The sequence below is a fragment of the Nothoprocta perdicaria genome, unplaced genomic scaffold (assembly GCF_003342845.1).
Source record: "Nothoprocta perdicaria isolate Ctin4 unplaced genomic scaffold, notPer1 scaffold_464, whole genome shotgun sequence".
NCBI lineage: Eukaryota > Metazoa > Chordata > Aves > Tinamiformes > Tinamidae > Nothoprocta > Nothoprocta perdicaria.
Genome location: NW_020455715.1, coordinates 84,079 through 112,045, shown reverse-complemented (window position 1 = coordinate 112,045; position 27,967 = coordinate 84,079). Strand labels below are relative to the sequence as shown.

The window sequence follows — 27,967 nt, the reverse complement described above, 5'->3', positions numbered from 1 at the left end:
CAGTCCCTTCATGTGCCGCCCTTCACTGGGCCTTCCAGTGTTAAACCAGTATGAGTTCATCACTATGAGATGATATGGACCTCTCTGAGACAGCTCAGGAAAAGTCCTCCCAACAAGGATTATTTCCAATTCAGTGCTTACAGTGCTTACAGAAAGACAGGTGTGGTGGTGGGCGCTGATGAGTGCTGGATGCATGGCAGTTACCATTTCCGCTCGTATCTTCCCACCTAGCAAAGCGGACATGCAGGCTCCAGACCTTCTCCCACTCCTCCCAGCATACTCCTGTGTTATTTCCAGCTCTCAGTTTTACTCAGCACGAGGGTCCCTCCATCAGACAGTTAATGCTGCAGCCTCACAAATTCGAAAAGAAGGGACATCACATGGTATATCGTTCCAATTCCAGTGTTTTTCTTCCTTCCAATGGATTACAACACACTTCTCGTTCTTCACATTACTTGGTTCTCCAGGCCTCCAGAACCTGAGACAAACACAGACTTGTTACTCTCTATTGTATCTCTATTGTACTCTGTACAATATTTCAGGGAAAGGCCACAACAGGAAAGGCCACATACAGTACTTGAAGAAAGAAAAAAACTACAAATAGTGATTCACTGGCAGAAGCAGCATCCTTCCTCCCACTGTGATAATCCCACTGGCATTAGGCTCCCTGTGGAAATCTGTCTTCTTTCTACAGCCTACATGTTCATTCCTGGTGCTGGGAATCACTCACCACAGCGCACCCCGAGCACCTCACAGCCCACAGAGGGTTGTGCCTTCCTCCGGGAGAGTGAAGAAGAAATTCCAGAAGAACAAGTAGCAGTCACAGCCCCACAGATCCCTCCTGGCACCCCATCCCCTCCATAGCATCAGGCCTGCCCATGCACATGCACGCATACATGCTGGGGGGAGGTCAGGCAAGGCTGCTCCGCTCTGAAAGGTCTTTCCACTGGGGAGAGGTAGTTTCTTCTATGGCTACAGCACCGACAGCCAAGTCATAACCAACAACCACAAATCAGCAAGGGATACACTTGCCTGATCCTGGTGCCCTATCCAGCCCTCCCCTGCCTTGTCTTCTCACAGGGAGTTGTCTTACTTCCCTCTCGGACACCAGCAAGCACCCTCTTCTCTCTTCGCCTCTTGCACTGCCAGGGGCTACACTAAATAGTCTCCGTTCTGAGATACTCACGCAGCTGTCACATTAAAGGGAGTCTGGTCCACCCAGTGCCACTGGCCCACCTCCTGTGCACTCAGACCAATGAAGTAATTGTTTTTTTTTCCATATTTAATATTTTCTTTTATCCATGTAGAGAGAAAAACCTGGAAATCAGGCAGAATGCAATGTTCATGAGATGCAGGGCGGAGCAGAGCAGGGAGACAGAAGCCTCCATGGAGTAGGGCTGGCAGCAGAGGGGAGTAAGTTTTGAATGGACCCAGAGAAGACAATCCCCACTCTACTGCAAGGGCAGGAAGGGGCTCTGGAGTTCCCTTGAGGCCCAGCACTTGCATCCCAAGGCTACCATGTCGCCTCTCTCAGCCCTACAATTACCTGCTCTGCTTCTGTCTTGATCACCACCAGGTGGGAGCCCATCCCAGTGCAATTGTCCTTGCTGTCATTCCAGGACATATAATCTGTTGATAGGTAGTAGCAGTTTTTTTGAAAGAATTTCCATTCCTTTGGGCAGCACATCCAGCCATGCTCTGTATAAGGAGATATCAGAGAGTATCAATGCTAAGAATAAGAGATGGTGGTCAGAGCAAGGATCCCTACGGAGAATAATCATGGAGAATGATAAATTGTTTTTTGCAGGTCTTTTTTGTCTGTTTGTTTTTCCTCATCCAAAGTGCTTGACTGAATAAGGATAATTCACATTTCCTCAAATTGTTGTCAAGTATGATCTGTGAGCTGTGCACAGACAAACCCATAGCAAGTCTGGTAACATTCTCAGGTCTTGCCCTGACAGAGCACATTATTCAGTTGATGTAGTTTAACTGCTTCTATTTGTGTAACCATCTTGAAGTTTTTAGTCACAAGGAGTAGGATATATTGCTTCTTCTCCTAACTTGAATTGCATTGTTATTCTTGCTCCGTTTGTAAAGTTCCTTCTATCACTGTATTCTATCCCTTTTATTCTGTCAGTGTTCACACCCACCTTGCCCTCCTACAACACCACTACCATCACTTTATCCTTCCTTCAATCATGTAAGCACTTCCTTATTCTCCTCTCATGTTTCCTCAGGAGTCTCCCTCCCTTGCATCTGCTTGCTGTCAGAGGAGATCCCAACATTCATGGTCTAAGTTCCAAAGATCTCCTGCAACCTATTCAGTACTACTGACCTTTTCTCTGTGGTATTGCTGAGACACAGAGCCACTCTGTAGCATTCTGTTGCAAGGCATTCATCTCTCCACGGCTATGGGAGAAGCGAGTGACTGGAAAAAAAAGAAGAAAAAAGGCAAGATTTCCCCTTTTTCGCTTCTCTTATATCATCATTGCCTTCAATGTTTTGTATCCATTTCCCCACTAAGAGGTCTCCACATCATCGCTGCTCTGGCTGTCTGTTAATTTCACAAGCAGTAATTGCAATCAGTCTAAGGGAAGGAAACAGACATTTCTGCTCCCCCAGAATCTTATATATACCTGCAAGGACTCTTTCACCAACTGGCTCACAAGATCCAGGCAGGATGACCTAGTCAACAAAGCTAGAGAATTATGTCCTACATGAGCATTCCCAGGTGGCTGTAGCCAGGACATGGCCTGTTAACAGTCTGTCACTCCTGTGCTGAAAAGACCTCAGAATAAACAGTGGAAGATTTGGGGGATGTCTGTTGCAGTCAAATACGACAAAGTCAGATCAGAGACGCCCGAGACCTTACAGAAAATCCAAGCAACACTGGATTTCTAAAGATGGCCCTGCTTTGGGCAGGTGTTAGGTTAAAGACTTCTGGAAGTCTCTTCCCATCTAACTCTTTCTATCATTCTAAGAAAGAAGGCGTGTACAACAGAACCATCTGGCATCACACTGCATTATTCCTTGCTCCTAAAGCTGTGCCTCAGAGCTGATAAAGACCCTTGTTTTTTTGGCCTGAAGGAGGAAGCTTTTGCCAGCTTGCAACTGTAGCCTAAACTACCCAATGTTTAGGGTATCAGGAAATATTTTGCTCCTAAAACATACCCTTCAGATATCTCTCCAAGCACAACTGTTGGGATTTGCATCCTTTCTCATAAGATTTCTCTGCTTTTTTTTTTTCCCATCATTGCCCACAAACCTGTCTCCCTAGTTTTGGGTAATCAGCATGCTGATAACTCACCTAGGAGAGTGATGATGAGCGCGATGCACACCAGCAGGAGCAGCAGTGAGATTAGCCATGGGAGCCATGGTGGGTATTTTGGGGTATGATCCTCATGTTTCTTCTTCTCTGGAGGTGCTAAAGTAAAGGCGCCCACCAAACACAACAACACAGTCAACTCTGCTTCAGTCAACCCACATACCAAGGACTTACAATTTAAGAGAGAGTTGCCCGAAGAAATACAATTTCAGACTCGATGTGGAAGTTACTTTATTTGGTAGAAGGGCAGATTACGTCTGTCTGGTCTCTCAAGAAAATTAGGTTCAGAAGCAACATCCACAGCCCTCGCCCTTTGGTGAACCAGAAATGCCAAATGCTGCTGCTTGGGCTGGAGTTCTTCACATGACACTAAAGACTGGAAGGAAGCTATGTCTCTCTGAGTCAAGGGCTACCAAACACCATATTACTCTTACTGTATTACCTGAGACATTTTAACGAGATTTCATGTTGACTTCTCCCCAGAGCATGTTATGTATCTGGCATATATATATATGTATAGTTATTTCTTATCTTTTTGAATATTCTGAGTACAGAGGGATAGATGAAAGGTGATTAGGGGCAGCGTCAAAAAAACATGAAAAGGTATGACAGTCCGAAATCACTAGAAGATAAGAAATATACTTTCTGCAACAAGACCTTCTCACCTCTGTTTTCCAAGATTTGCCATAGTAAAACTAAAACTGTGTTAGGCTGGATGCTAGACATGTGAGGAGAACAGAGGTGTACCCAGCAGATTACCCAAAGAACCACCCTCAGACTGAGTCTTGCAAAAGCCTGAATTTTGTCCAGAAACACACTGCTTATATCAGTGAAGTTGCAGAGCAAGGAGGAGAATGGATCACAGGGAAAGAGAAGCAGACACTTAGTAGTAGACTGTTTTAGACAGCATTAAAGACACAAACTGGCACAAACCAGAGGTGGAAAGAGACAAGAACAGCACTGTCTGCAGTACAAAGCAATTTTGAGAGGACCGATATTTATGCTGAGCTTGAACAGGCTTCTTTTATCGTTCAGCTTGAAGCTCCCACATCAGCTAGGAGCCATAAGTGCTTGCTGGTCACGCCTGACAAGTTGCAAGACTTCTAGAAATATATGATTTAAGAGGAATTCCATGACTACTTCTCAAAGTGGTGATGTCTGCATGTGTATCCTGGTCAAATCATGTTTTTTTTCCAGCAAGAACTTTGGTCTATAGTGAAAACAAGGACTTGGAACTTTCTACAGAATCCAACCACTTGCTTCAGATCATAACTCTGACCAAGCCACCTAGGTTTTTGATGTCCTAGATGTCCACAGATAGACTGCTCAGCCTCTGCCCAGTCATACCTCCACATCCTGGACTCACCAAACTAAGACGGCACAGGGATCACAGGCAGCATGCATGCACTTCACCAACATAACCAATATGAAATAAATCTTGGCATTCCCACAGACCAATTTTCCCACAGAATGCTTCCCACATTCAGTCTCCATGCTTTTGACAAGTCTGGCATGATCAGAACATATCAGACTTGATGAGCACATGCTAGTTATTCAGCCTGTAAATCCCTCAACTCCTCAGTGCACAGGATCCAGCAGTAGGTGCCATGCAGCACAGATACTTATATATTTTAATCAGGGAAATCCTGGTTAGAAATTCAGGGACCCTAACTGCTCTCTTGCATGCTTCAGCAGGGCCTGCCCTCTCCTGCCATAGCCAGGTTGGTTGACAACAAACGTGCTGCCTTCTCCTTTCTCTCTTCCAAAGACTGCCACTTTTGGAGTCTTTAGGATGTAATAGGAAGACAGTAAAAATAGGCAACTCCAGGTGAGCTTGGCCATTATCAACATGGAGTCGGGAGGGTGAGAGTAACCACTCTGAAGGGCAACAGAGCAGGAAGACTCCCTTAATCTTTCAATCATTTATTCTGTCCTACAAGCATTCAATAAGGCTGTGAGCAATGTGCAATGGTGCTCCTAAATACTTTGTTGTCTTCAACTTACAAGCTTCAACCACTCAACCACTATGGGATCACTTGAACAGGCCCACCCAAAATCAGGACCTGAGCACACACCCAAACCCATAGAGGAGCCTGTCATCAACAACCCAGCTGTATCAGGTATTTTTGGAATAGATCATGGGGAACATTGAACTATCATCACCACCAGTTCATCGTGATGGAAATGCAAGCTGTAACTGTGCACCAGCTGATCTCAGCTCATCAGAACATCACCGGCACCTAGTCATGGGTACATGCATGCTTTATTTCCATGACTCACACTTCAGAGCAGACAAGGAAGAAACACAAAGCTGATGCCTGCTCTATGTGGGAACAATGAAACCCAAGGTAAAGATCTAATTTAGTAAGTCTTTTGCAGCAATAAAGATATATAAAGGTATGCATCTAAACACTTAAAATTCTCTGGGCCCTGCACAACAGCAGGGTGGAAGCAGCAAGCTACACATGGGGATCAAACATCCTTATGTATTCCTATTTGTGGGATAATGACTACAGCATGTACACGGATCAAAACAAGCCTTAAAACTGCATAAAGCTTAGAAAAAAAGCACCACTTTGTAAACATGATTTTAACAGAAATAACACATTGTTGGCATATTCATTATTTTTCAGGAGAGTAGGCATCAATCACAGAATCAGATCTCTCTCCAAGTCTCAGATAATTCCTCTGATGTATATATCAGATGTTTTGTTCAAGCCCTTTCTTCTTTTTGACTTTTGTGTCTGTATTCTGCAAGAGTGATTTCACAACCAAACAAAAGACCACAGAACTGTTTCCACATCTACTGTCATCTCTCAATAGGGTGCAGATGTCTGCTCTAATATAAAGAGACATATTGGTTTCCCACTCCCAAATTCTCCAGAGGCAGGAATCTGTAGCCTCACTCTCTGAGACCAAAGGCAGATTTTGTGCTTATTTCCTGCCACTTGCCACCCTAGGAGTCCCTTTGCCTTTGTGACAGCACAAATCACTTATAAATCATAGTCGCCATTGTTTGTATTTGATATTTCTCAAAAAAAAAAAATCACTCTAATTCAAGATAAGGCTAAAAAATCTTGCAAAACAGCAGCTACTACCTGTATCACAGCAGTGCCAAGCATTACTACTCTACAGCACACATCCTGCGCCCTCTAACCTCTACCATTCACCAGTACTGGTAAGGCAACGAGGGGGACTAGAGGAGGCAAAATACTTTCCTTCCTGAGTCTTTATCTGACTTGCTGCTTGTCTTCCCACTAGTCACCCTCATTCATGTCTCAGCTCCCTACTACTAAAAGATTCCCATTCCTCCTCCTGCAAATGTTCTTTAATCCTCCCACTTGAAAAGTCCTCTAGTCTGCTTAAGTAGTGACAGACAATTCATCTGCCTCATCATTTTTGTCAAAATGGGCAGAAATACTGTCCAAGAATCAAAAGCATCTATCCCCCATTCCTCAACCCCCCGTTCCCTCCTGGGTCTCTTTTCCCTTAACAACCATGTATTCCTTACCTTTGACGTCTGCAGACGGTGATGCATTCTTGAACCTCACCTCAGCGTAGGTGATTTCTGATGCCATTCAATCACAACGTTACTGGTCCTTGTTCTTGGATTTATTACATAAAAGCTTGGACTTCCAGGTCCCTGGTTTCAGAGGAAGACACCAGCAAGTCACGAAGCCTTTTCCAACTGCTCTTTCATTCTTTGCCTGTGAAGAAAGGTGAATGAATGTTAGAAGTACTACAGATAATCTAAGAATTGCTGGGAGCTCAGAAACACTCTGAACAGATCTTGATTTCTTAGCCGAAGAAATCAGCCCCAGGGCTGGAAGTTCCTGTGAGGGAAACGAAAAACAAGAACCCAGCAGCTGAAAAGGAAGTTGCACTCCTCCTTCCCCAAAACACATACTCAGTTTCTAGCTTGTAGTTTTCCCTTTTGACATCTTGTCTCTCCCTTAGTTTTTTTGTTTGTTTTGTTTTTTTTTAAACCTCACTCCACTTATTTTTGTATTTCTTTCATTGTTACCATTGATTTTAAGTTTCTGGGAAATGAATCCCTGTTAGTAGACAGCATCAATAGAAATTTCAGACAAGTAACCTTCCTTGTGGAGGTGACGCTGGGAAGTTCTAGCCTTAGGCAGAGGAAAAAATGAAAATCATATTTGACATACCCAGTGAGAAATAGAGAAGAAAAATAAAATATGGCTTGAGGGATTATTGGGAAAAGTTTTGCACACACAAGATCTCTATCACAGCCTGATTTACATGTTGCTTTCAGTGAGCTGGGCTCCACTTTTAAGTTTGAAAATCTGAAGAAAGAAGTTTGCTTGCTTAGTTGGTTTGCTTGCTTAGCTGGTTTGCCTGACAGGAAGATCTTCAAAGCAGGCCAGGTTGACATGAAAGCTGGATATCCAGGGAGCTGGCATGAAAAGCACACAGGACAAGGCCGAAGGTAAAACAGGACTGTGGAAGGAAGAACATGCATCAGAGAAAAGAGGAGCACAGTGTGGCAGATGGTAAAGAGCAAAGGAGGGATGTAGTAGGCATTTGTGCACAGATTATTGAGCAGAGCTGCCCCTAAACAGAAAAGGGCATATACAGCTGTATGGCTTTAGCAAGGAACACTCACTCCATCAGCTACTATAAAAGCAGCATATCTCTTGTATTGAGATTGACTTTTTAAAAAGCTTTTCTCAATCTGCATACAAAGAGAGTGATTTAGTCCCGTATGCAACAAGAGCGGCTGCAGGACAGGAGCCCAGTCTCTTGGAGGGTTGTATGAAGCCTCTTTTGCTTTTCAACACCCTTGTTCCTCATCCGTTTGTCTTCTGGCTTGTTGGGACCTAGGCATACCTATACATACCTATGTCCATCAGGCAGGATCTAAGTGTTATCTTTGTGATTGCTGAAGCCTAGTTATGCTCTGCAATTTCATGCTGAAATTTCAGCAAGAGTGATGATCCTCTGCCTGGCCCATAGCCAAGTCATAGCAGACTCAGCCTTACAGAAGACAGATTTACTTCCTGGAAGGATTTTAGATTGATTGGCATATAAAAAGAGGAACCACAAACCACAGATAGAGAAAGAATTAACTATGTAGCCTTAGCCTCATTTTTTTTCCTTCTGAAATACATCTGCAAACACTGTTGATGCATCTTGTATGCAAATCCAGCTGCTGATTTTATTAAGATATAGTATATCTCTCCCAGACATCAGGAGATGGCTCAGTTTTTCTCCCTCAGCCATCAGCAGAGTTGCCGCCTGCTGTCAAGGCTGAACTCTGAACTCCACCTCCACAGAACACAGTACAAGGCACCGTGCAATAACACTGAGATAATATTCCTGATGTTAAAATTAATGCCTTTGAATTTCATCGGCACTGCTGACAAGTAATGGGGTGGGAACTGAAACAGAAGCGAGCCCAGAAAGTGGTCATGGGAATGGAAAAAAAAAACAAAACAAAATGAACAAAAAGCTAAATCTGCTCCCCTCGGAGCACAGACGCCTAACCACTATCCTACTTTGCTAAAAAACAAGCCTTGCAAGCTCTGTATCCTGGCACTTGCACTGTGGTTCCTCCATTTCCCCCTCCATGTTTATTCTGCCCACCCAGTGCAGCAAATCCAGGGCCTCCCACGACACTTGTGTTCCCTCACGTATGTCTTTCTACTCAGCTTCACTCGGATACTTCCAGATACCTCCCACACTTACAACTCCCATTTACCTCTCAGCTTCTTAGGATTCTCCAGCTTGCTCAGCACAGTATTTCTGAATCCTCTCCTTACTGAGGTTGAGGCTGCTGCCTTTTCGTGGTCATTCTGGAGCTATGTAAGCACCAGCTGCCTGAGCAGAAAGCAGTGGACACACTAACTTTCTTTATCCCCTGACTAACCTCAGCTTTTTTCTCCCTGTGAAGTTTTAGGAAGGTAGTAGCTGCAGATATTTTGCCTCATAGCCAGTTTCACTATATTTTGCAAACAGGTCCACATAGCAGCAGAGAAGTACCTTAATTGATTTGAAAAATGAAGCTGAACTAATTGGGTTTAAATGGAGTTTACCGAGAAAAGAGGTCTTGTGTCCTAGGGCTGTGACCTCATATATCCAAAAAAAGAAAAAAAAAAAAACCCTTTTTAAGGAAGTTGAGCACAGCTGTACAGGAAACTGCAGGGAAATGAGAAATTTGATAGAACTCAGAAATGAGAGGTGCAGCTAAGGTAACACAGCTACTACAGGTGTCATGGAGGTCACACCTGGATGTCAAATTGACAGCCCAAAGCCAATGCCTAGCACCTCTTTAGCAGATCTGAGATCAGGTAAAAGGAGGCTGGTGTGGACAAAAGGTAAAACTAAAGGAATTACCAATATAAACCTTTCAACAAGATGACCTTGCGTTGAAAGGAGGAAGATTGAAAGGCTCATGACCTCCAATGGATGCAAAACCCCCAAACCACAATGCAAAAAAAGAGAGTCTCAGAAACAACTATCTGAAGCTATCAGAACTAGTTTTTAAATCTTCTTCTATGCATACTGAAAGCAGAAGCCTTTTTAAAGATTTTGAGGGCAACTGAACACCAGGGAGTTAAAAAAAAAAAAAAAAAAGAAAAAGAAAGAGCAGTCAGAGAGAAGAGAGTTATTGGAACAGAGCTGGGCAGTGACATTGATCCTTAAGTGCTGCTGAGGGATTCAGCTGGTGAGAAGGGATCCAGCAGCAAGTGCCTACCGTGCTGTGAGGAAATAGCTCCAGGACAGGACACTACAGGGAGGGGCAGGACACTACAGCTCTCTGTCTCTGTGCGTGTCCTCCTCGCACGAGACTGACAACTCTGGCCAGAGCTGTAGGGAGAAGTGACCTCGTCTGGAAGGTCACTTCCAGATGATAGAATAAACTGAGTGCAATAAGGAGGTACTAGGAGATGTAGGAAGGAGTCATGAAAGCTCAGAGACAAGGGAATTAGAGCATCCACTGGTGAAGGGGAAAGCAGGGAAGAACTGACAGGAGGAGAAGAAAAGAGAGGTGTTAGTGAAAAGCCACACTGATCTCTGGCAGGTGGCAGCCATCAGCATTGGCCTCAGCACCAACCCTGTCTCCTTACCAAAACCACCAAGGGTTACCCTCTAGCATTTTGACCAAGTCCAACCATTCTCCTCACCATATAGCTGCAGTTCCAAAAAAGACATAGTGGAAGGAAGGGAGCCCAGAAAATATGAGAAATAAAAATTCCTTACCAGTATGGTTTGTGTACACTGTTGTCCCCTGTGTATACTGTGTACCTGTTGAACAGGTTCAAGCAGAAGGGAGCATGCCCAAAAGCCAGTGTGCTGAGAGATATCAAATTTGGGCACCTTTGCAATGAGAAAAAGATGTATGTTCTGTGATGAGGGGGTCCTAAAATCCCTCAAATACAGGCCGTTTTGGAACAGAAGAACAGTATCCAAAGAACTTTCAAATAGACAAGAACCCCTCAAGAATTCCTAACCCTCTTATTTCCACACACACTGTTAACATGGGACTGCTTTTTTGGAGGAGGGATGATACATTTTGCTCCCCTAATTAACCAGTCATCTAATCAAAGCCAACAGCGAACACAACCATATTCATTATCCCACAGCTGTTCTATGTCATTTATGGAGAACATCACACAGAACCACAGAATGGTTGAGGCTGGAAGGGACCTCCAGAGATCATCTAGTCCAACTCCCCCGCTCCAGCAGGGACACCCAGAGCACGGGCCCCAGGGTTGCATTCAACCAAGTTTTGAAGATCTCCAGAGAAAGAGACTCTACAAACTCCTTGGGAAGCCTGTTTCCCTCACAGGAAAGACATTCTACCTCATATAGAGATGGAACTTCCTGTGTTTCAACTTATACCCATTTCCCCTTGTCCCAACAGTGTCCACCATTGAGAAGAGCTTGGCCCCTTCCTCCCTACATTCCCCCTTCATGTACTTATACATATTGATCAGATCCCCTCCCCCCTCAGTTTTCTCCAGAGAAAACAGGCCCAGCTCACTCAGCCTCTCCTCATATGATAACACCTCCACCTCCTTCCTCTTTTGGGACTGAGCAACAAATTTCAAGGCCAGAAATTGTTGAAGATTCGATACAGATGATACTTCTACTTTTTTGCCGTAGCTACATTACATTTGAATTCAAGACCTGGGCCAAATCTAAGTACTGGGTTGCCAAACTCAATGACCTGTTTCAAAGGCAGCAGTGTGAAGCCTGTGGCCTTAGAGAGAGCACTCGGCATCTGTGTGGAGAAGCTATGGCCACATGGTTCACAAAAGTGCTAATTACACAGAGACAATCCTTCATGTTTCTCCATCTTCCCAAAGATTGTATAAAACTTAAATTTACCTTGATGTACCTCTGACCCCAGGCTTTGTTCCTAGATCTGAAGGAAAAGCTATTTTTTCCTAGACTGCAACAAATGCTGGAATATTTACACACACTTGACAAAGGGGTTTATGAAAGTCAGTATCTACTGGTGCCTTCTCACCTTGCACCAGGCTGCAAGACTTCCAGGGGTACTTTCAAGACCCTGAGTTGTGCAGAACTCTGCTCTCCTCACACAGGAAGACTGAGCAAGTGGGGTTGTACAAGAAATGACTGTGGGTAGACTCAGCCAACCCAAACATCTATGTATGTCACAGCCCTGAGCCCATTCTCCATCCTCTGAAAGTTTGGCTTCCTGCCTTGTTCTGACTCCCCTTGCTCCAAGTCTCAGCTCCCAGCTTACCCTCCCACTCAGAGCAGTCAGGCCTTGCTACCCCCTGACAAAGGGCCCACTCGCTTGACCTTGCTCAGACTACTTCCCATTTACAAGGGTTGCAAGAATCAATTCTGACAAACTTCCTCAAGATGCAGAAACCACCCCTGTCTAATATGCTAAATAGCAGCACAATTCAAAGTTCTCCCACTTGCTAGTTTTGTCCTTGCACCTACAGCCAAGCCTGTTCCCATAGGTAGGGTAGTTTTTGTTTGTTTAAAACATCGGGAAGAGCCTTAGGCTGTTCGTATCTCCTTCTTCCAGGCTTTGCCTAGGCTAGCCTCAATCTCCATTAGTGCTAATGCTGCTCTTGTCCAGGCTGGAGGATATGATGCAGAGGGACAAGGCTATTGGGGGCTTGTTGGAGACTTAACCTTCAGTCTGCAGAGATGCCAAAGCAACAACAATTTGACAACACAGAAGACTCATGACATTCTTTTCCCCAACATTACTTGTTTAATTACCATTTTTGCACCAGTACATGTTATGCTTTTTGCACCAGTACAGTTTATGCTTTATATACATATATTTTTTATTTTTACTTCAACTATTCAAATACATAGTATATTATCTCCAGAATACTAATTAAGACAGAACACAGAATAAGAGGCTCCTGGTTGGTTGCTAATCGGTGCTATGAACTTCCTTGGTTTGGGGAAATGACACGTACTTGAAATGACATGACCCGACAGGGGTGCATGGAAAGCAAGACAGCCAGCAGAGACCATGGCTTAGCCTAAAGAACACAAGGGAGAAGAATGGACTGCTAGCAGGTGACAAACTCAGAGGTTGGGAGCTGATTTACAGCCAGACACGGGAGTGACTGGCACAGGGAGGAATCTGGGGGAACACCAAAAGAAATGAGTATTAAGTGATTGAAGATACATCCAAGAACAGTCTGGTGAACTTCAAGTGAAGCTGCAGCAGCTTTAGAGCTATTTAAAAACAAAAATAACTTAAGTTTGCCAGAGGAATGGTGTGAGCAAAACTTTGTCTCCAAAATGCCCTCAGTGTAGCATGAAGACAGAAAATGATTTGCAGGTATAAGGTATAAACCAGTAACTACCCTCTCTAGCCAGTAACTACTTTATCCTAAGAGCCTCATCATAAAATTTTAGTCTCAGAGGACAAAATTACACTTTGCAAGAGTTCTGCACAGTTTGTTCCAGTTACAGAAATATTACTGCTGGTTGAATGCTCAAAATAAGAAGCCTTCCTGTGAAATACAAAACTCTAGTGTTCCATGAAGGGGGTCAGAGCTACAGGGAGGTTCCTGAGCCCATCCTGGCTACTAGTGTTTTTGCTAATCAGCTAGCATGGAAGGGCTTCTGTTTTCTAGCCTGCTCTGGAGCGTTGGCCATGTGACCAGCAGACTCATACCCCACCTCACATCCATAGCTGCTACAGGTGGGATAGTTAAGGGAGCCTAAGGAATCTCTCACAAATCGAACAAGAGAGACTGAGGCTTTCTGCCTCAGACTTTCTAACTCCCTGAAACACACAGGAAGGCAGATAATCATTACACATTAAAAAAAAATTACAACAATTAGAACACATTTCAAGAAACTTAGCCTCAGAAGGTCTACCACAAGAAGGAAATCAGATGGGAAAACGTAGCTGCCACTGCACTCCAGCTTGGGCCTCCTATACATTTCTTGCCCACATGATGAGTGTAGGGTGTAAGGGACTGTCCGTTCACTAGAAAATATCTCATTTTCCCCACAGTGGTTCTTACAGCTGTAGCAGTGCAAATTCACAATGTGTTCTGCTTGACAAACACAGACAGGCTCAGGACAGTGATGCAGGAACATGAAATGCTGAGGGGAGTCACCTGGTTATCACCTAGTGTACATAACTACATAAGTTATAGAAAGGCTTCTCTCCCTTCTGTTTCATTTGCTTGTTTTAAAACTATTTCAAATTAAAACAGCCCAAAGGCATGAGCACATTTGCACAGCGGGGTGAAGGTGAAGCGATAACGGGACTGTTTCCTCCAGTGACCCTCACGATGGCGTGCCCGTTTGGAGCCACAACGCAGTGGCAGCAGCAGGTCTCCTTAGTGTCCTGCACACTCTTCCCACAAGGGTGCCAAGCGCTACCAAGAACTGCACCAAACAGAGGGAGATTAGTGTGAGCACAGGGAGGTTCACTCCTCAACACACCACGTTTTGTGTTGAGACTTGGAGAGATGGACAAAACCCATCTCCTTGCAGCTTCCATCTGTGAGTCGCAGCCAAACACAGCCGTGCCCTCAGCACTGTAGGCCAAGCTGCACAGACTCTAGTCACTGCTGAAAGCAGCCACAGAAAGCAACAAGCCCTAATCAGGGAATTATTAAAAGAAAATTAACCCTGATGCCCCTACCCAGCCTACTCTTGCACCGACCTTCCTCAGGATTTTTGCTTTCCATGTATAGAAACATGGGGGGGAAAAAAAAAAATATAAGAGCCAGGATGTACCATGTAACTGCCAGGTGGGTAGAAGAGATGAGGCTACCCCTCCTCCTTGCCCACCACATGAGGAGCCAGTGTGTTCTCTTTAGGTTTCAGCGTGGGATTAAATTAGTACATTTTGACTGAAGTGAAGATCTACTTTAAAAAGGAGGAATTGTCCCGACATAGTTTTGATTGTAGACTAAAGAGCTTTGTATCCCCCTCTGATCCCATTTGGTGTTTCTGGAGCCTCTTGGTCATCAGTTTGTTCCATTCCACCACTTTGACCACTCAGAACTGGACCCAGTTGGATTGCTGAGGAGCCGGATTAGGAACAGCACTGAAAAAAGACAGAAAGAAAGGATGATGAAAGAAGCAGATCCAATATCAGATTTCATAGCCCATGGCTCTTCCAGTGCTCCTCTCCAGACTTTGCCCTTATCATGTGCTGTTTCCTCCATCACAGTTTACCTGGATGCAGTGCTGAAGTCTCCCCAGAGGTCTGCAGTAGCTGGTGCCTTCGATGTAGGTACAGGTGTGCCCAAGTCTAACAGAATATCTAAGGCAGGGGAGAAGAAAACAAACAAACAAACATGTCAAGAGTAAGAAAAAAAAAAAAAAAAAGAAAGAAAAACTCTACAGACATTCAAATTGTCCCCCATACACAGCCTTTCCTCTCTGGTGTACCCAGTGGCACAGCATCTTTCAGTAGACTCCAGCTCCCCCTGCAGAAAGGAGGAGGTTAAGAGGCTAAGGACTCAGTCTGCAGTAACAGCTCCTTTCCGTAAAGGTGCACTGAGCCCATAGCATCATCTTCAAGAACTAGTCAGTCCCTACCTATCACATCAGCTAACATATTACCCCTCCTAGCAGACATTAGGCTCAGACCCAGCTCTACTGGGCACAGCCATCACAGCAGTTACCAAACAAGTATTGTTACCAGTAGGAATCACAGAGCAGAGCCCAGCTCTAAGCTGAAAGTCAGGGCTTCTTCTCACTCAGAACTCTGTATGTCACTGCTAAAGCCCCTGCCTTCTTCATACACATCTACAGGGTCACACTACATCTAGAAAGCTTCAGCAAGGTCTCCATCTTATGCCCACTCTCACGATACTTTGCACCTCTTTCTATACTTTGCGTATACCTTCTATACAATTTCTATTGTGCTCTTCATACTAAATTTGTCTGTCTCCCTATTGTAAACTGGTCAAGAAGTGCTTTCTCCTGTATCTTTCAACAACAACTACAGGCCAATCTACTCTCCTGTGGGAAGCAAGTGACATGGCAGCGCTTTCCAGGATGCCTCAGACAGCTCTGCCATAACCCATCAAATAAATACTTAAGATTTTCTGACCTTGTGTTTAAGTAGTATATCTAAATCCATTTCTCTCTCCTTCCCCCCTCCCCAGCTCATTTTGCTCAAGTCACTTGCCTTCTCCTTCTGCAAGCACAGGAATTAGAATACTGTTCTTCCTTACGAGGGAAAAGCACCAGGTATTATTGTCAAACGAGGACAGAAATCCTCAGGTGAAAGGGAGCAAAGCCCTCGGGACGCATGATGCCCCACAGGACTTCTCAACTGCACGGCTGACACTGGGCTGGCCAGGAGCTCCCCAGGCCCTCGCTGGGCGCCCAGGAGGGCCTCCCGGCCCGACTGCTCTGCGGTAACGTCACGTTTACCTGCCCTGCGGCACCCTTTACCTGCCCTGCTCGAGCTGCTGGAGTTCTGCGCGGGCGCTGGCGTGACGTGGTTGGCAGCGGCCGAGGAGGAAGGGGAAGGGACAGGGGGGGCTGCGATTTTGCCTCCCGGAGGGGGTGGGAGCAGGCTGAGGCCCCCCGAGCCAGGCGCGCGGGGCTTGGCGGCCCCTCCTTTCTTGGTAGCCATGTTCTGCATTAAAAACACGGGGAGGGGGACAAGTGAGGGAGCATCCCAACTGGCAGATCCAAAGAGAGAGGCCGGCACCACCAGACTCCTTACCCCAATGTTCAGTTTGATGGTCTGTCCTTCCTTGAATCCTAAGTCTAATTTTGGACGTGTGTCAGCTTCCTGGGATTCCTTGGAGATCTCAGTCTCTTGCTTCACCCACCTAAAAGGAAAACAGGAAAACATAAGGTCCTTCAAAAAAATGCCTCTTCCCTCCCGCCAAAGGCTGGCTACCTCCTGCTCCCAGTGCAGCACGGCAGAAAGCCCAGACACATCCTGCTCCCCCAAACAGGTGCCCAACACCATGTCTGCAGCATCCCATAACCCGGGCTTTCAACCTACAGATCTGACCCTCAGAGACCCTCAGTCTGTGCTGTGGCTGACAGCACACCCAGGTGTCCCTGATGGAGCCACGGCCGGGCTTCAAGACTATCCAAAAAACTGTCCTAAATGAATGTGCTCAGCTGCCACTGTATACCATGGGCCAGAGGAAAAACAGCATCCCAGGAAGCACAACTCACTTGAAATGATCCTGCAAGGAGACATTGAAGTCAAACGCATCACCTCGATCCACGAAGCCAATGCCAATGAAAGCGCTTCGCCCTAATGGGGAGACAACAGGAGTCACTGAAAGTATCTTGCACAGTTTCTTGCTCCCAAATCCTTCTGCTTCTCTGCGCTACCTCCTTTGACAGCTCTGCAGCTGGACAACGCAGGCACAGAGCACCTCGCTGCTCCTCATCTGCAGGGTGCACCCTTCATGCCACGCAACTCTCTCCAAAACTGAATCCTCCTTCTGAGGCCCTGGGCTCTGTGCAACACAGAGATCCCTCTTCTGCTAACCTTGCCTTCTCACTCCTTCAGGCGGCCTCTCCAGCCTTTCCAGCACTCACAGCATCCTCTCAATCCAGCTGTGCACACTTGGTTTCCGTAAGTTAACTCTCTTCCACCCTCAACACTTGGGCCATGCAAGACCCTGGACTCACCAGTCCCATTCTGAATCCGAATGACAAAATAGCGGCTGGAATCTGTCACAGTCTCCACTGCAATGCCAGGGTATTGGTCGATGGGAGCCTGAGCAAAAAGTTCCCCTATGGACAAAGAATCGTGTGTTAATGAAAACAACCTCTTCCCAACAAAGTTTTCAATGTTTTTTCCTAAAATGTTGTTGCTGCTGCCATGCAGTCCTTCCAGTTGACTTAAAAGCACAGGCCCATCGGCAGCACTCCCATTTACAATGTTGACCAGAAACAACCATTGCCCTACCTGAAACTTTATCCTCCAGTTTTATGTATGCAGTTTTGCCTTTGGAGGTCACACGAAGTCGCCCCGTCCAATCCGGATGGTCCAGTTTCCAGTCAGAAGCCCTGGAAAGAACAGCAACCGCTCACTGCTGGTACCTCAACGTTTACATTTCTGCCCAAACAGCTCAGCTACAGCCTCTGCTCCCGAACCTTCATCACATACAGTTGCCTTATTCCACTTCTCTCTCCCTGTGAGGTGTGGGAGTCTGCTCCTCTCCATCGCAGGGACAGCTCCTCATTGAGGGTCTCAGCTCCTCTCTATTGCTACCAGCGAACACGGGAGACTCAGAATGGCCTTTCTTTCCCTTGGGTAAAGGAAAATAGATACAGTCTATAGAACATAAAAGCCCCATCTTTACAAACTTGCAGATATGGAGACATTGATGCCCTAGAGCTCAGCTGGCACAGTTGGCCCAAAAGGGACTAATAAGCAACTAGGCGGCCTCAGGAAGACCTAAAACAATTAGAGCATGCTGAAAAAGACTTTATTATTTTACTCCATTGTTGTAAAATGTATTATGCATCTCTGAAACTGGAGGCAGTTGCTTACACTCAGCAAGATGCCGCACACAAGTCACCTTGTTCAGCCCATTCATCAGCTTCTTCGCTGGAAGGTGTTGGGCGGCAGGGGGAAGGGGGTCAATCCTACAGGATTCTACAGCCAAACCCAAACATTCGTATCCAGGAATGACACGGGCAGCAGCAACACTTGAGCAAATCCTGCTGCTGACACCGCGGCTGTTTCAGGGCATCTGCCGGTCTCTCCAAGAGCTCTGCGGAAGCGGCTCCCACGGGCACATTCCCCTGGTTCCAGCTGAACACACTTTCCTAACTCCTGCCCTGAAGCTTATTTTTGTTTGTAAGAGTCACAATCACCACCTCTTTCTGCTTCCACCCCAACCTCACCAAGAGCCAGCGTGCCAAGTTCAACCTCTCATCACCACCACACCGGACCGGCGCCTCGGGGAGCAGAGCTACCTAAACTGAGGGCAGCAGTTAGACCTGACACAAAAAGCGACCGACACATTCGCACCCTGTGCGAGATGAACGAGCTAACACCCTCCTCTGAAGCACAGGATGGGGAGACTCCTGGTTTTGGGCACAGAGCCCACACGGCAGCCTCCATACGGATTTATCGGGGACACCCGCGTGCCGCCTGCCGCTGGACTCGGCGAAACCGCAGGAGCTGAAGCCCCCCAGGCCTGCCCGGCTTGCTCAGGGGCAGCGCGGCGGCTCGGCGGGCACCGGCTCCAAGTCTCTCCCTCCCCGAGCGCCGCCATCTGCGCGGAGAGGCCCGAGCGGGCAGCGCGGAGGGCACGAAACCCACCCACCCCCGGGGGAGGCAGCGGCCGCCCGACGCGAGGGCAGATGAAGGAGAAGCCCCTTCCACAGCTCCGCGCTCCGCCGCCGCCGGGGCTGCAGGGCTGCAGTGCCGCCCGGCCAGCGCCGCCGCCGCGGGCGCCATGTCGGCTCGCGCCGCCGCTCCCCGCGCCGCTACCTGTATCCGCGGTTGGAGCTGCGCGGCGGGATGCGGTACACGTTGACATCGGGCTTCACGCAGAGCACGGACTCATACTCCAGCTCGGCGGCCGCCGCCATCTCAGAGCAATCCGCCCCCAACACCCCCAGCAAAGAGCGGCGGGTGGGGAGCCTAATAACAGGAGGCGCTTCCGACCGCCATGTTTGCTGAGGGCAGGCGCTGCCGCGGGAGGGCGGGCGCAGCCATGTTGCAACGCGGCCACGCCAGGAGCGTGGCGGAAGCTCCCGCGGATCCGGGCAGCAGAGCGCTGTGGCGGGGGAGGGCAGGTGGCCATATTAGATCCGCGTCTGACAAAGCAATACGGTGGGCGCCATCTTGGATCTCGGTAGTTCCCACTGGGGGAAAGTTTTGCGCAGCCATATTTGATCCGGGCCCATGAAGCCGCGTCGAGCGCCATGTCGGACGATGGCGCCTTCCTTTTCGCTCCGAAGCCGGAGGGGAGCGCGGCGCCGCCATGTTGGAAGCGGGCAGAGCGAGGCCGGCGGCTGCCCTAGGTGGCAGAGGCGGCCGCGGCGCGGGGAAGGTGCTCGCCCCCCCTGGGCCTTCATGGGCCGTCCTGGGCCCTCCGGCACCAACCGTGGGGTCTGGGCAGCGAGCCCAGCCCAGCCCAGCTTAGCCCAGCCCAGCCCAGCCCAGCCCAGCCCAGCCCAGCCCAGCGCCGCCAGGCACGGGCCGCCCCGGCAAGGGTGAGGGCTGCTGCCCACGGGCCCAGGGCAGGACATTAGTGGCACCGAGCGCAAGCTCCCGGTGTCGGGGCAGCAGGCGCAGCGAAAGCCCCGGCTGTGCCAAAGCGGACTCGAACCCCGCACTTTCGTGGGTTTTGTCTTTATTATTTTTAGCTCGCTGGGTGTTCGTAGGACAATTTTGGATGCTTTGCCTGCTTGCTTTTTTTTTTAATGTCTGTTTTTTCTTTTTTTCCTTTTTTCCCTCCTTATGTACAGCCTTTCAAAAAGTTCAGAAAGTTCAAAAAAGTTTCAAAAAGTTCAAAAAGTTGGATTTTATAGAGAGGAAAAGAAAAAAAAAAGCATTTTTCACGTACTCTCGTGGTTCTGGGAGGGGGAAGCCTTTGGTAAAATGCCAAAGGAAAGAGGAAGTACAACACAAACCACTGTAACTCTTCCAGCTAAAACTGATGAAAATACATGTTAAATAAAGGCTGAGTTCAGAGGTAAGACTCCAGAAATGTGGCTAGTAGAAGTATATAAACACTAATTTATTTATGAAATAAAATAAAATGAATGCTAGTAGTGTTTACACTGTGATTTTTTTAAGAGTCACTGACTTCCCAGCGAAAGCTGATTCTGAAGTCCACTACAGTCCAGACCCTGAAGACTGCGAGGAGAAAAGGGATAAGGCAGTTTACAGCTGGAGTTACCTTTGTCCAGCTGTCCATCCTGGGACAGGCATAACCCGGGTTAATTGTGCGGGGAATTTAAGCAATGCACAAAACGCAGAGTGAGCTTGGTTTATTGCCGAGGGTAAAGTGAATGATACAGCTCTGAGCTTGGGAAAGATTTTTATTTTCTGGTATGGCATAGTGTTAGATAACGCATTGAGAGCTGAAACTTTATTTGAAGATTGGTTGCTGTTTTCATTCCAGGGGTTAATGAAAGGGGATGCTAACAGAGCCCCAGACAAGCGGCATTTCTGCCAGGCCAAAGGTTCGGGTCCCTGGCAGTGCCCGGTGCTGAAAACCTTGCAGACGAAGGGGGTTTGTGCTGCCAGTTCCATAGATCAGATAAGCGAAGCCCAGAAAAAAATAAAAAATAAAAACAAAATAATAAAAAAAAAGAGGAAGTCTTGACTTATTATAGTCATTCACTCATTAAAACCAGCAAAACAAAACTCTGGTAATTTCACCTATGTAAATATAACCGGCCTGGTTTTTGAGGAAAAACCTTGGTGTGGGCAGTTGTTTGAATAGATACAGAGAAGCTGTATGATTGGTGTGAGCTGTAGAGCTGAATTACTCTGGAATTATGTAAATACACAACTTCCCTTTTCCTTTTCCAAGATGCTCGTTCTGCTTCCGTGCAGTGGGAGGGAGGGGCCGGCACCTGCGATTCATTTCCCTGGCATGTCTGGATGCCCTGGGGCACTGAGGACCTTCCCCTGCCTGGACAGGGAGACGGAACCTGCTTCAGGCAGCTGGGCAAGAGCAAATAAGCGCGCGTGGAGCTGATGCTTGGTGCAGGTAGGTGCCATAGGGCAAAATAAGGCCCTGCCTGCCGTGTGCCAGGGTATGCTGCTTGCCCGGTGGTCTGAGTAATAGGAAAGGGAAGAGGAAGCCCCGCTGTGATGCTGAGCTGAAGTTAAAAGGGAGTAGTGTGAGGAACATGTTGGTAGCAAAGTTGCTTAGAAGAACATGTGAGGCAGCACAGAATTACCCTTTCCTCGTGTGAGCAGAGGCTGAGAGGACTGCGACTGGATAGCCTGCGAGGGAGAAAAAAAAAAAAAGAAGAAAAAAGGAAAGAAGGAAGGAAAGAAAGGAAGAAAGAAGGGAAGGGAAGGGAAGGGAAGGGAAGGGAAGGGAAGGGAAGGGAAGGGAAGGGAAGGGAAGGGAAGGATCTTACCAACCTGAAGGCAGGGTGTGAAGAGGATGGGGCTGGGCTCTTCTCAGTGGTGCCCAGTGACAAGGAAAGAGGCAAAGGGCACAGACTGAAACATGGGAGGTTCTATCTGAATCTAAGAAAAAACGTTTTTTACTGTGAGAGCATCTGAACATGTTGCCCAGAGAGGTTGTGGAGTCTCCTTTCTCGGAGATACTCAAAAGTGTCTGGACAGAGTCCTGGGCAACGTGCTCTAGTTGATCCTCCTCGAACGGGGGAGTTGGACTAGGTCATCTCTAGAGGCTCCTTCCAACCCCAGCCTTTCTGTGATCTATGGTAGCCTGATACTCCTCTATACAGAAGAATCATTTGAGCTTTTGCTTTGCTTTGATTAAATTTAAGAAAAAACAATGCATTGTCTAACAATGTGCATGACGCCTGTCATAACAGATGGATGCAACATAAGGAGTTTTCCTTTTGTGCAGCAAAGACACAAGGGAAACTCATCTTGCAAAATGAATCACTTAAAGGTCAGGCTTGAAGCAGCATTTACAGAGAACAATCCAAATCCTGTTTCAGACAGTGCCTCTTTACTGAAACTTTTGACCCAAACTACCATGCAGTGATGAGACTCTCTCGTGGAGACTGCTCTTTCATTCTGTGTGATCTGTACATGTGTCAGTTTTGCCAGCTTGTTCCCTACTTGATGTGCAAAAGGCTTGTGTCCTACCTGACCTTACCCAGCAGTGTGCAGGAAAGGTTTTGGGTCATCCAGGAGATTTTCTGAAGAAGGGAATCTGAGGAATATTGATGCAGTGCAACCTTGGCCGTGCTCTGGCACCCTCGGTGTTTTGGGCTTATGATGCTTTACAGCTGTAAATCGAAGATCTGGCCTCACCTAATCCAAGTAACTGTTTACTGAAAGTTATGAAATGCCTTCTTCCCAATTTGCTCCATCTCCTTGAAATGTGCAAGTGTCTCCTTCACTAGGCCCTTCACGCTGAGGTGCAAAATACCTTGCTGCTCAAACTGCTTAGGAGGTTCAGTTGTGCTGGGAACCCCTACAGAGAGGTACCTCATCATCTTATCCCTGTGCAGAGAGAGCTGGATGGACTGAGCGAAGGGTTTGTTGTAGTTAAAGTGTTCGCTGTGTCCAGGTTGGCTGCCGGGGAAAGGTTTTACCAGAGGGAATTGGAGCTAGCTCCGTGATGAGGATGACCTTCTTGCAAGGGAGAGTTTGGCTGGGTCTATCCAATGTCGTGATGATGGAGAGGCTGGAAAAAATGACCACAAGAGTATCCTCTTATTAACTGGAAAATGCACCTTCTCCTCAGATCACTTGTTTTCTGGGCCTGAGGAGACCCAGGAAAGGCATCTGAGAAGAGGAGGCAGGTGGAGGGACTGAGCTGGCCAGCAGCCTCCGTAGGAGCTCATCGCTCGCTGGTGCGGAGCCCGGTGCTGTCCTGCCTTCCTGCCTAAGGGTTTCGTTTTCGAGCTGACGTTCATGCATTGCACAGAGCAGATGACATGCTCGTGAGCAGGACTCTTCTCTGTCCTCATAGTTTTTCAATACCAAAGTGCTGAGTCTCATTCTTTTAAGTCCAGGCTTTACCATTTCTGCTTTCTCTTGATTTCCCAATTTCGTGGAAAAGACAAAAAAAAAGAAAAAAAAAAAAACACCCTAGTGTTAGATACTTGAGTGCTTTACTCCGGATGTCTTTTTACATCATGCTATTTTTTGTGTTATCAGCATTTCAATTAACCACTTCTCTATCTCTTCTTTTTTTAATCCATTAAGTTCCTTTTAAAAAAAGCCATAACTTCTTAAAAATGTTGCATATCAGACTAAAATCTGTTTGAGACCTTCCAGTAATGTCTTGTTGGGTGAAGAGTTTGGGTATTTGCTGAGCTAAGCGATTTCAAGTTGGAACAGAATCGGATCCGGACTGGTAAGAATCCGGAATGATAAGGAACGGGATTAGCTCCATGAAGGTGCCGATGTGACCGAGCTGGAGGTGGCTTCCAGACAACAGACCAGGCACCTGATGGTAACGCGGCAGGGTTTGAATTTATCAGCTGTATCAAGCAGTGGCCAGTGCTAGGCCAACAGAGAAGAGAAACGCTTGAGCGTCGCAGTCCAGTGTTGCTCTATGGAAACTTTCTTTTAAAGTGTGTGTTGTGCCTCTCTGTCCCTTGACTCCAGAGCCCATTTTATTCTGACAGTGTCAGGACAACTGCTTTTTTGTTTGTTTGTTTGTTTGTTTTGTTTTGTTTTGTTTGTTTGTTTGCTTCCTTTTTCTAGCAGATTATATCTAAAATCTGAGATATGAATCAGCTTAAACCCTTCCGGCAGGGCACAGGAACATGAATAGCACAGCCATGCCCATAGTGGAAAAAAACAGTTCCTAAAACATCAGGAGGTTTCTTTTTTCAGTCACTTCACAGTCAAAGCAAGATAGTTGTTGTTCCCAGACACGCTGATGTATCTGCTTCACTCGGGTAGGTGCAATAAGGCACAAAATTCTGCTTTCCTTTCCAATTTGCAATTTCTTACTGTTCTCTCCTGAAAATCTCTCTCCCTCCATTTTTCCTTTCCATCTTCCCAGACACATAGCAGCTTTTTAGCATTCTTGAAAACACAGGATGGACAGGATCATCTTATTGTTTCCTCTCTCTCTTTGCTTTGGTGTAGGATTTCTATTACTGTTTTTACAGCATTGTCTGATTCTCTCTGCTCTTTACACTGTACTTACATTCTGTAGCTCTGTGAGGAGACTGTTCTCTGATGATGTCTGTAAAAGTGTCCTCTGTATATGGCAATGGGACCACAGGAGAATGAACAGATTCTTGCTAGATTTTTTAGTTAAGAACAGCAGCTGCCTTCAGTGGCTTTCTTCAAAGCTTTCCTCATGGCTCACCCTCACCTAGAGGGTTAGGGTAACTGTAGGGTAACTAGCAACTCCTAGTGACTGTTACCTATGTGTGGTACTTACAGTGCTCATTACAACTATTCAACTCATTTTCCTCTTAGTGAGGCAGTTTCACTGCTTCTGATCCACATCTAGACTGTATGTGATACAAGAAAGAAACTGATTATTTGTTTTTGCTGTTTTTTTTTTTCTTTATAATACATACATTTAGTCCTGCACTCAACAATCCTTGGCCAGCGTGTCTGTGCTGCCACAGCAGAGGTTAAAATATAAGCAGTGTTTGTTGCCTCATGTCCTCTCAGCTGATTCTCCAGGCTGAATTCAGCTCTAACCTGTGCAGCTTCCCTGTCTTCAGGTGATGCTTTGAGGGACCTTTCAGCAACACAGCTCTCTCCATAGATTCAGCAAGTGCTTTGCTGTTCGGGATTTTGGAAACAATTCTGTTAAGGCTTAAAAGATGAGTTTTTTTCTTTCAGACATATCTTTGCTTTGTTGAATTTCCTCTACTTAATATGCGAATGTTCAAGTGCAATACTAACTGAGCAATCAAAAGCTTCAACTGCCACTTTGCAAGAGTTTTAAAACCACACTTAAGCCCTGTGGTTCCACTTTGGTTTGCTAGAAGGACAGCTTCTTACATCTAAAATGCTTGAAGAACATTATTGGTATTATTTTGCATTTTAATTTTTCTCTCCATAATCTCTATAATCTCCATCTGTTATTCTTAAACCATTCACCTCTTGCTCATCAAGACTAGAAATGGAAGGAACTGGCAGATTGGTCATAACAGATACTGGGGCTAGAAAAGCAGGGAAGCAAAATGCTTGCTTGGACTTTCCTGTAAATGTCCTTCTGCAAATAGAATTGCCAACCTCTGTTCTATTTGTAATGTCCAGAGAACAGAGCAGACATTTCATCAAGACAAGCATTGCTTTCTCAGCTTAAGTCTGCTTCACTGTTTGTGCCAAGAGGAAAAATTACTTGTTTTAAAAGGTAAAGGAACTACAATGCTGACTTGCTTTTCTGAAGAACAAAACCATAAGCAAAACTAGAAGTTCGTCAGGGAAGAAGCTTGAAGATGATGTGCACATGGCTGCGAATAAAGTGAGACCTCCACTTTAGAGACTAAAAACAGGGAGAAACGAGATCAAAAGGGATCACAGAGATAGGAGAGCATATACAAAACCTCTGTTTGAACTGTGGGGCTGTTTTTCTGATGTGACTTTGCCCCCATGCAAATGATGAAGCTATTTAATGGTCAGGCAATGGTATGGGCAAGCTTTTGGAACAAAGTAACACAGAGCTATAATTTTGCATCCAGAGAGGTCAGTACTGTCACCTGACTCAGCAAAGCATTAGTACACAAATGAGAGGAATTTGGGAAGGAAGTGGTGACCTTCCTACTAATTTGCTTTCTGTTTTATAGCTCTAGAATGTCTCTGCTCCTGGACAACAGCACTTCCCACGAACAGGCTCCTGCACACTATGCATCGGAATCCATTGGCTCTCTGGTTGTCTTCATCCTTGTCTTCATAATAGGTATCCCGGGCAATGGTTTGGTGATCTGGGTAGCTGGCCTGAAAATGAAGAGATCTGTGAACATTGTCTGGTTCCTGAACCTTGCTGTGGCCGATTTCATGTGCTGCTTGTCTTTGCCATTCTTCATTGTGCATCTGGTCCTCCATGAACACTGGCCGTATGGCTGGTTCCTCTGCAAAGTAATTCCTTCGGTCATCATCTTCACCATGTTTGCCAGTGTTCTGCTCCTCATGGCCATCAGCATCGATCGGTGCCTCCTCGTGATGAGACCTGTCTGGTGCCAAAATCATCGAACGGTGAAGTTCGTGTCAGTGATGTGCGGGGGCATTTGGGTTCTGGCCTTCTTTTTCAGCTGCCCCGTCTTTCACTACCGTGAGACTATCACTTACGATGGCAAAACCGAGTGTGGGTACAGTTTTGGAGATGATAAAATGCTAGATTATATGGATAACAACGGTTTTGCAAAGGAAGTCTTGGAAGAAAGCTCACCTTTAGTACCAACTGGCACCTATGACCGCACCATCTTCCTTCATCGGCCTGTTGATGATTTTCCAGATTTCCAAACAGAGAACACACCTACCGACAAAGACACAGGCACAGCATCCGACATTGGCTACCTTGCAGTACCAGCAGACATTAACTCGCTGTTAACTTCCCGGGCCTCTCCTGACGTGAGGCTGTTGGAATCTCCTGGTGGTCTCCCAAGTGCAGACACGTCTGCGCCATCCGACGCTGATCTCCCTTTAAAACCAACCCGTGGTGGTTTTCCTGATGGTTTCCTCTATTTTGACGTGTACAGTGGTAACGACTCACTGGGAGACTTCTACGAGGATGATGGCTTTCCACCTCTCCCGTTGGTGGTGATAACCATCACCCGGGCCGTCTTTGGCTTCCTGCTGCCCTTCGGCGTCATGGCCGTGTGCTACGCGCTCATTGCTTGCAGGACGCACGCCGCTCAGTTCCACAAGCAACGCAGCAAGATGCTGCGAGTCATCTTGCTCGTCATCGCCGCCTTCTTCGTCTGCTGGGCTCCCTACCACGTGGTCGGGATTCTCTCCTTTGTATCCATTCCTGGAACGGGACTGAGGGAGTCGTTGGTCTTCTGGGATCAACTCTCTTCGGCATTGGCCTACACAAACAGCTGCATCAACCCCCTGCTTTATGTTTTTGTGGGGAAGGACTTCAGGGCAAAGGCACGGCAATCCCTGCAGGGAATCCTGGAAAGTGCCTTTGTTGAGGAACCAACCCATACAAGTCCTCACTCCCTTGATAAAAGCAAGACATCCGTGGATAAGGATGCTAGCAGCACGGTCTAAGGCAGGACTTCATGCCGCCACTGCAGGGACCAGTAGTACCTTTCCACACACAGCTTTTGCTCTAACACATTTATTAACCTGCAGAGCTGCACAGGGGGTACAGAGATGGCTCACATGAGAAGAGCCACCCCCCTTATATCCTCCTCTAGAGAGATGGGGAGCTGCAATACTGGAAGCAATAAGCTTTGAAGGAACACGCGGGTGAGGAAGAGGAAAGGCCCGGAGTACGTGGCTTGCAAAGCTAGTTTTGGTGGAATCATATAATTCACCCTCTGAATTACTAGACGATGATACTGAAGTTATTTGCATGTTGCATCTATTGTAAATGTTCTGTATTTCCT

At 46.6% G+C, this 27,967-nt stretch overlaps 3 protein-coding genes across 3 annotated transcripts; 1 reads left to right on the top strand and 2 right to left on the bottom strand.

Moving 5' to 3' along the window:
- Positions 1 to 330: 330 nt before the first annotated feature.
- On the bottom strand, positions 331 to 7,126 carry CLEC4A (C-type lectin domain family 4 member A). The gene is made up of 6 exons (XM_026046953.1): positions 6,837 to 7,126; positions 3,308 to 3,424; positions 2,336 to 2,428; positions 1,547 to 1,698; positions 1,187 to 1,317; positions 331 to 478 (listed from the first exon to the last, which is right to left on the bottom strand). The coding sequence occupies exons 1-6, from the start codon at positions 6,901 to 6,903 to the stop codon at positions 331 to 333; spliced, it is 708 nt and encodes a 235-aa protein (XP_025902738.1). The 5' UTR covers positions 6,904 to 7,126.
- A 7,118-nt stretch (positions 7,127 to 14,244) lies between these two features.
- NECAP1 (NECAP endocytosis associated 1) lies at positions 14,245 to 19,465 on the bottom strand. The gene is made up of 8 exons (XM_026046940.1): positions 19,251 to 19,465; positions 17,715 to 17,815; positions 17,435 to 17,539; positions 16,970 to 17,051; positions 16,503 to 16,611; positions 16,226 to 16,412; positions 14,996 to 15,083; positions 14,245 to 14,864 (listed from the first exon to the last, which is right to left on the bottom strand). The coding sequence occupies exons 1-8, from the start codon at positions 19,349 to 19,351 to the stop codon at positions 14,816 to 14,818; spliced, it is 822 nt and encodes a 273-aa protein (XP_025902725.1). The 5' UTR covers positions 19,352 to 19,465; the 3' UTR covers positions 14,245 to 14,815.
- Positions 19,466 to 24,286: 4,821 nt separating this feature from the next.
- LOC112953837 (C3a anaphylatoxin chemotactic receptor-like) lies at positions 24,287 to 27,967 on the top strand. The gene is made up of 2 exons (XM_026046948.1): positions 24,287 to 24,340; positions 26,198 to 27,967. The coding sequence occupies exon 2, from the start codon at positions 26,205 to 26,207 to the stop codon at positions 27,624 to 27,626; it is 1,422 nt and encodes a 473-aa protein (XP_025902733.1). The 5' UTR covers positions 24,287 to 24,340; positions 26,198 to 26,204; the 3' UTR covers positions 27,627 to 27,967.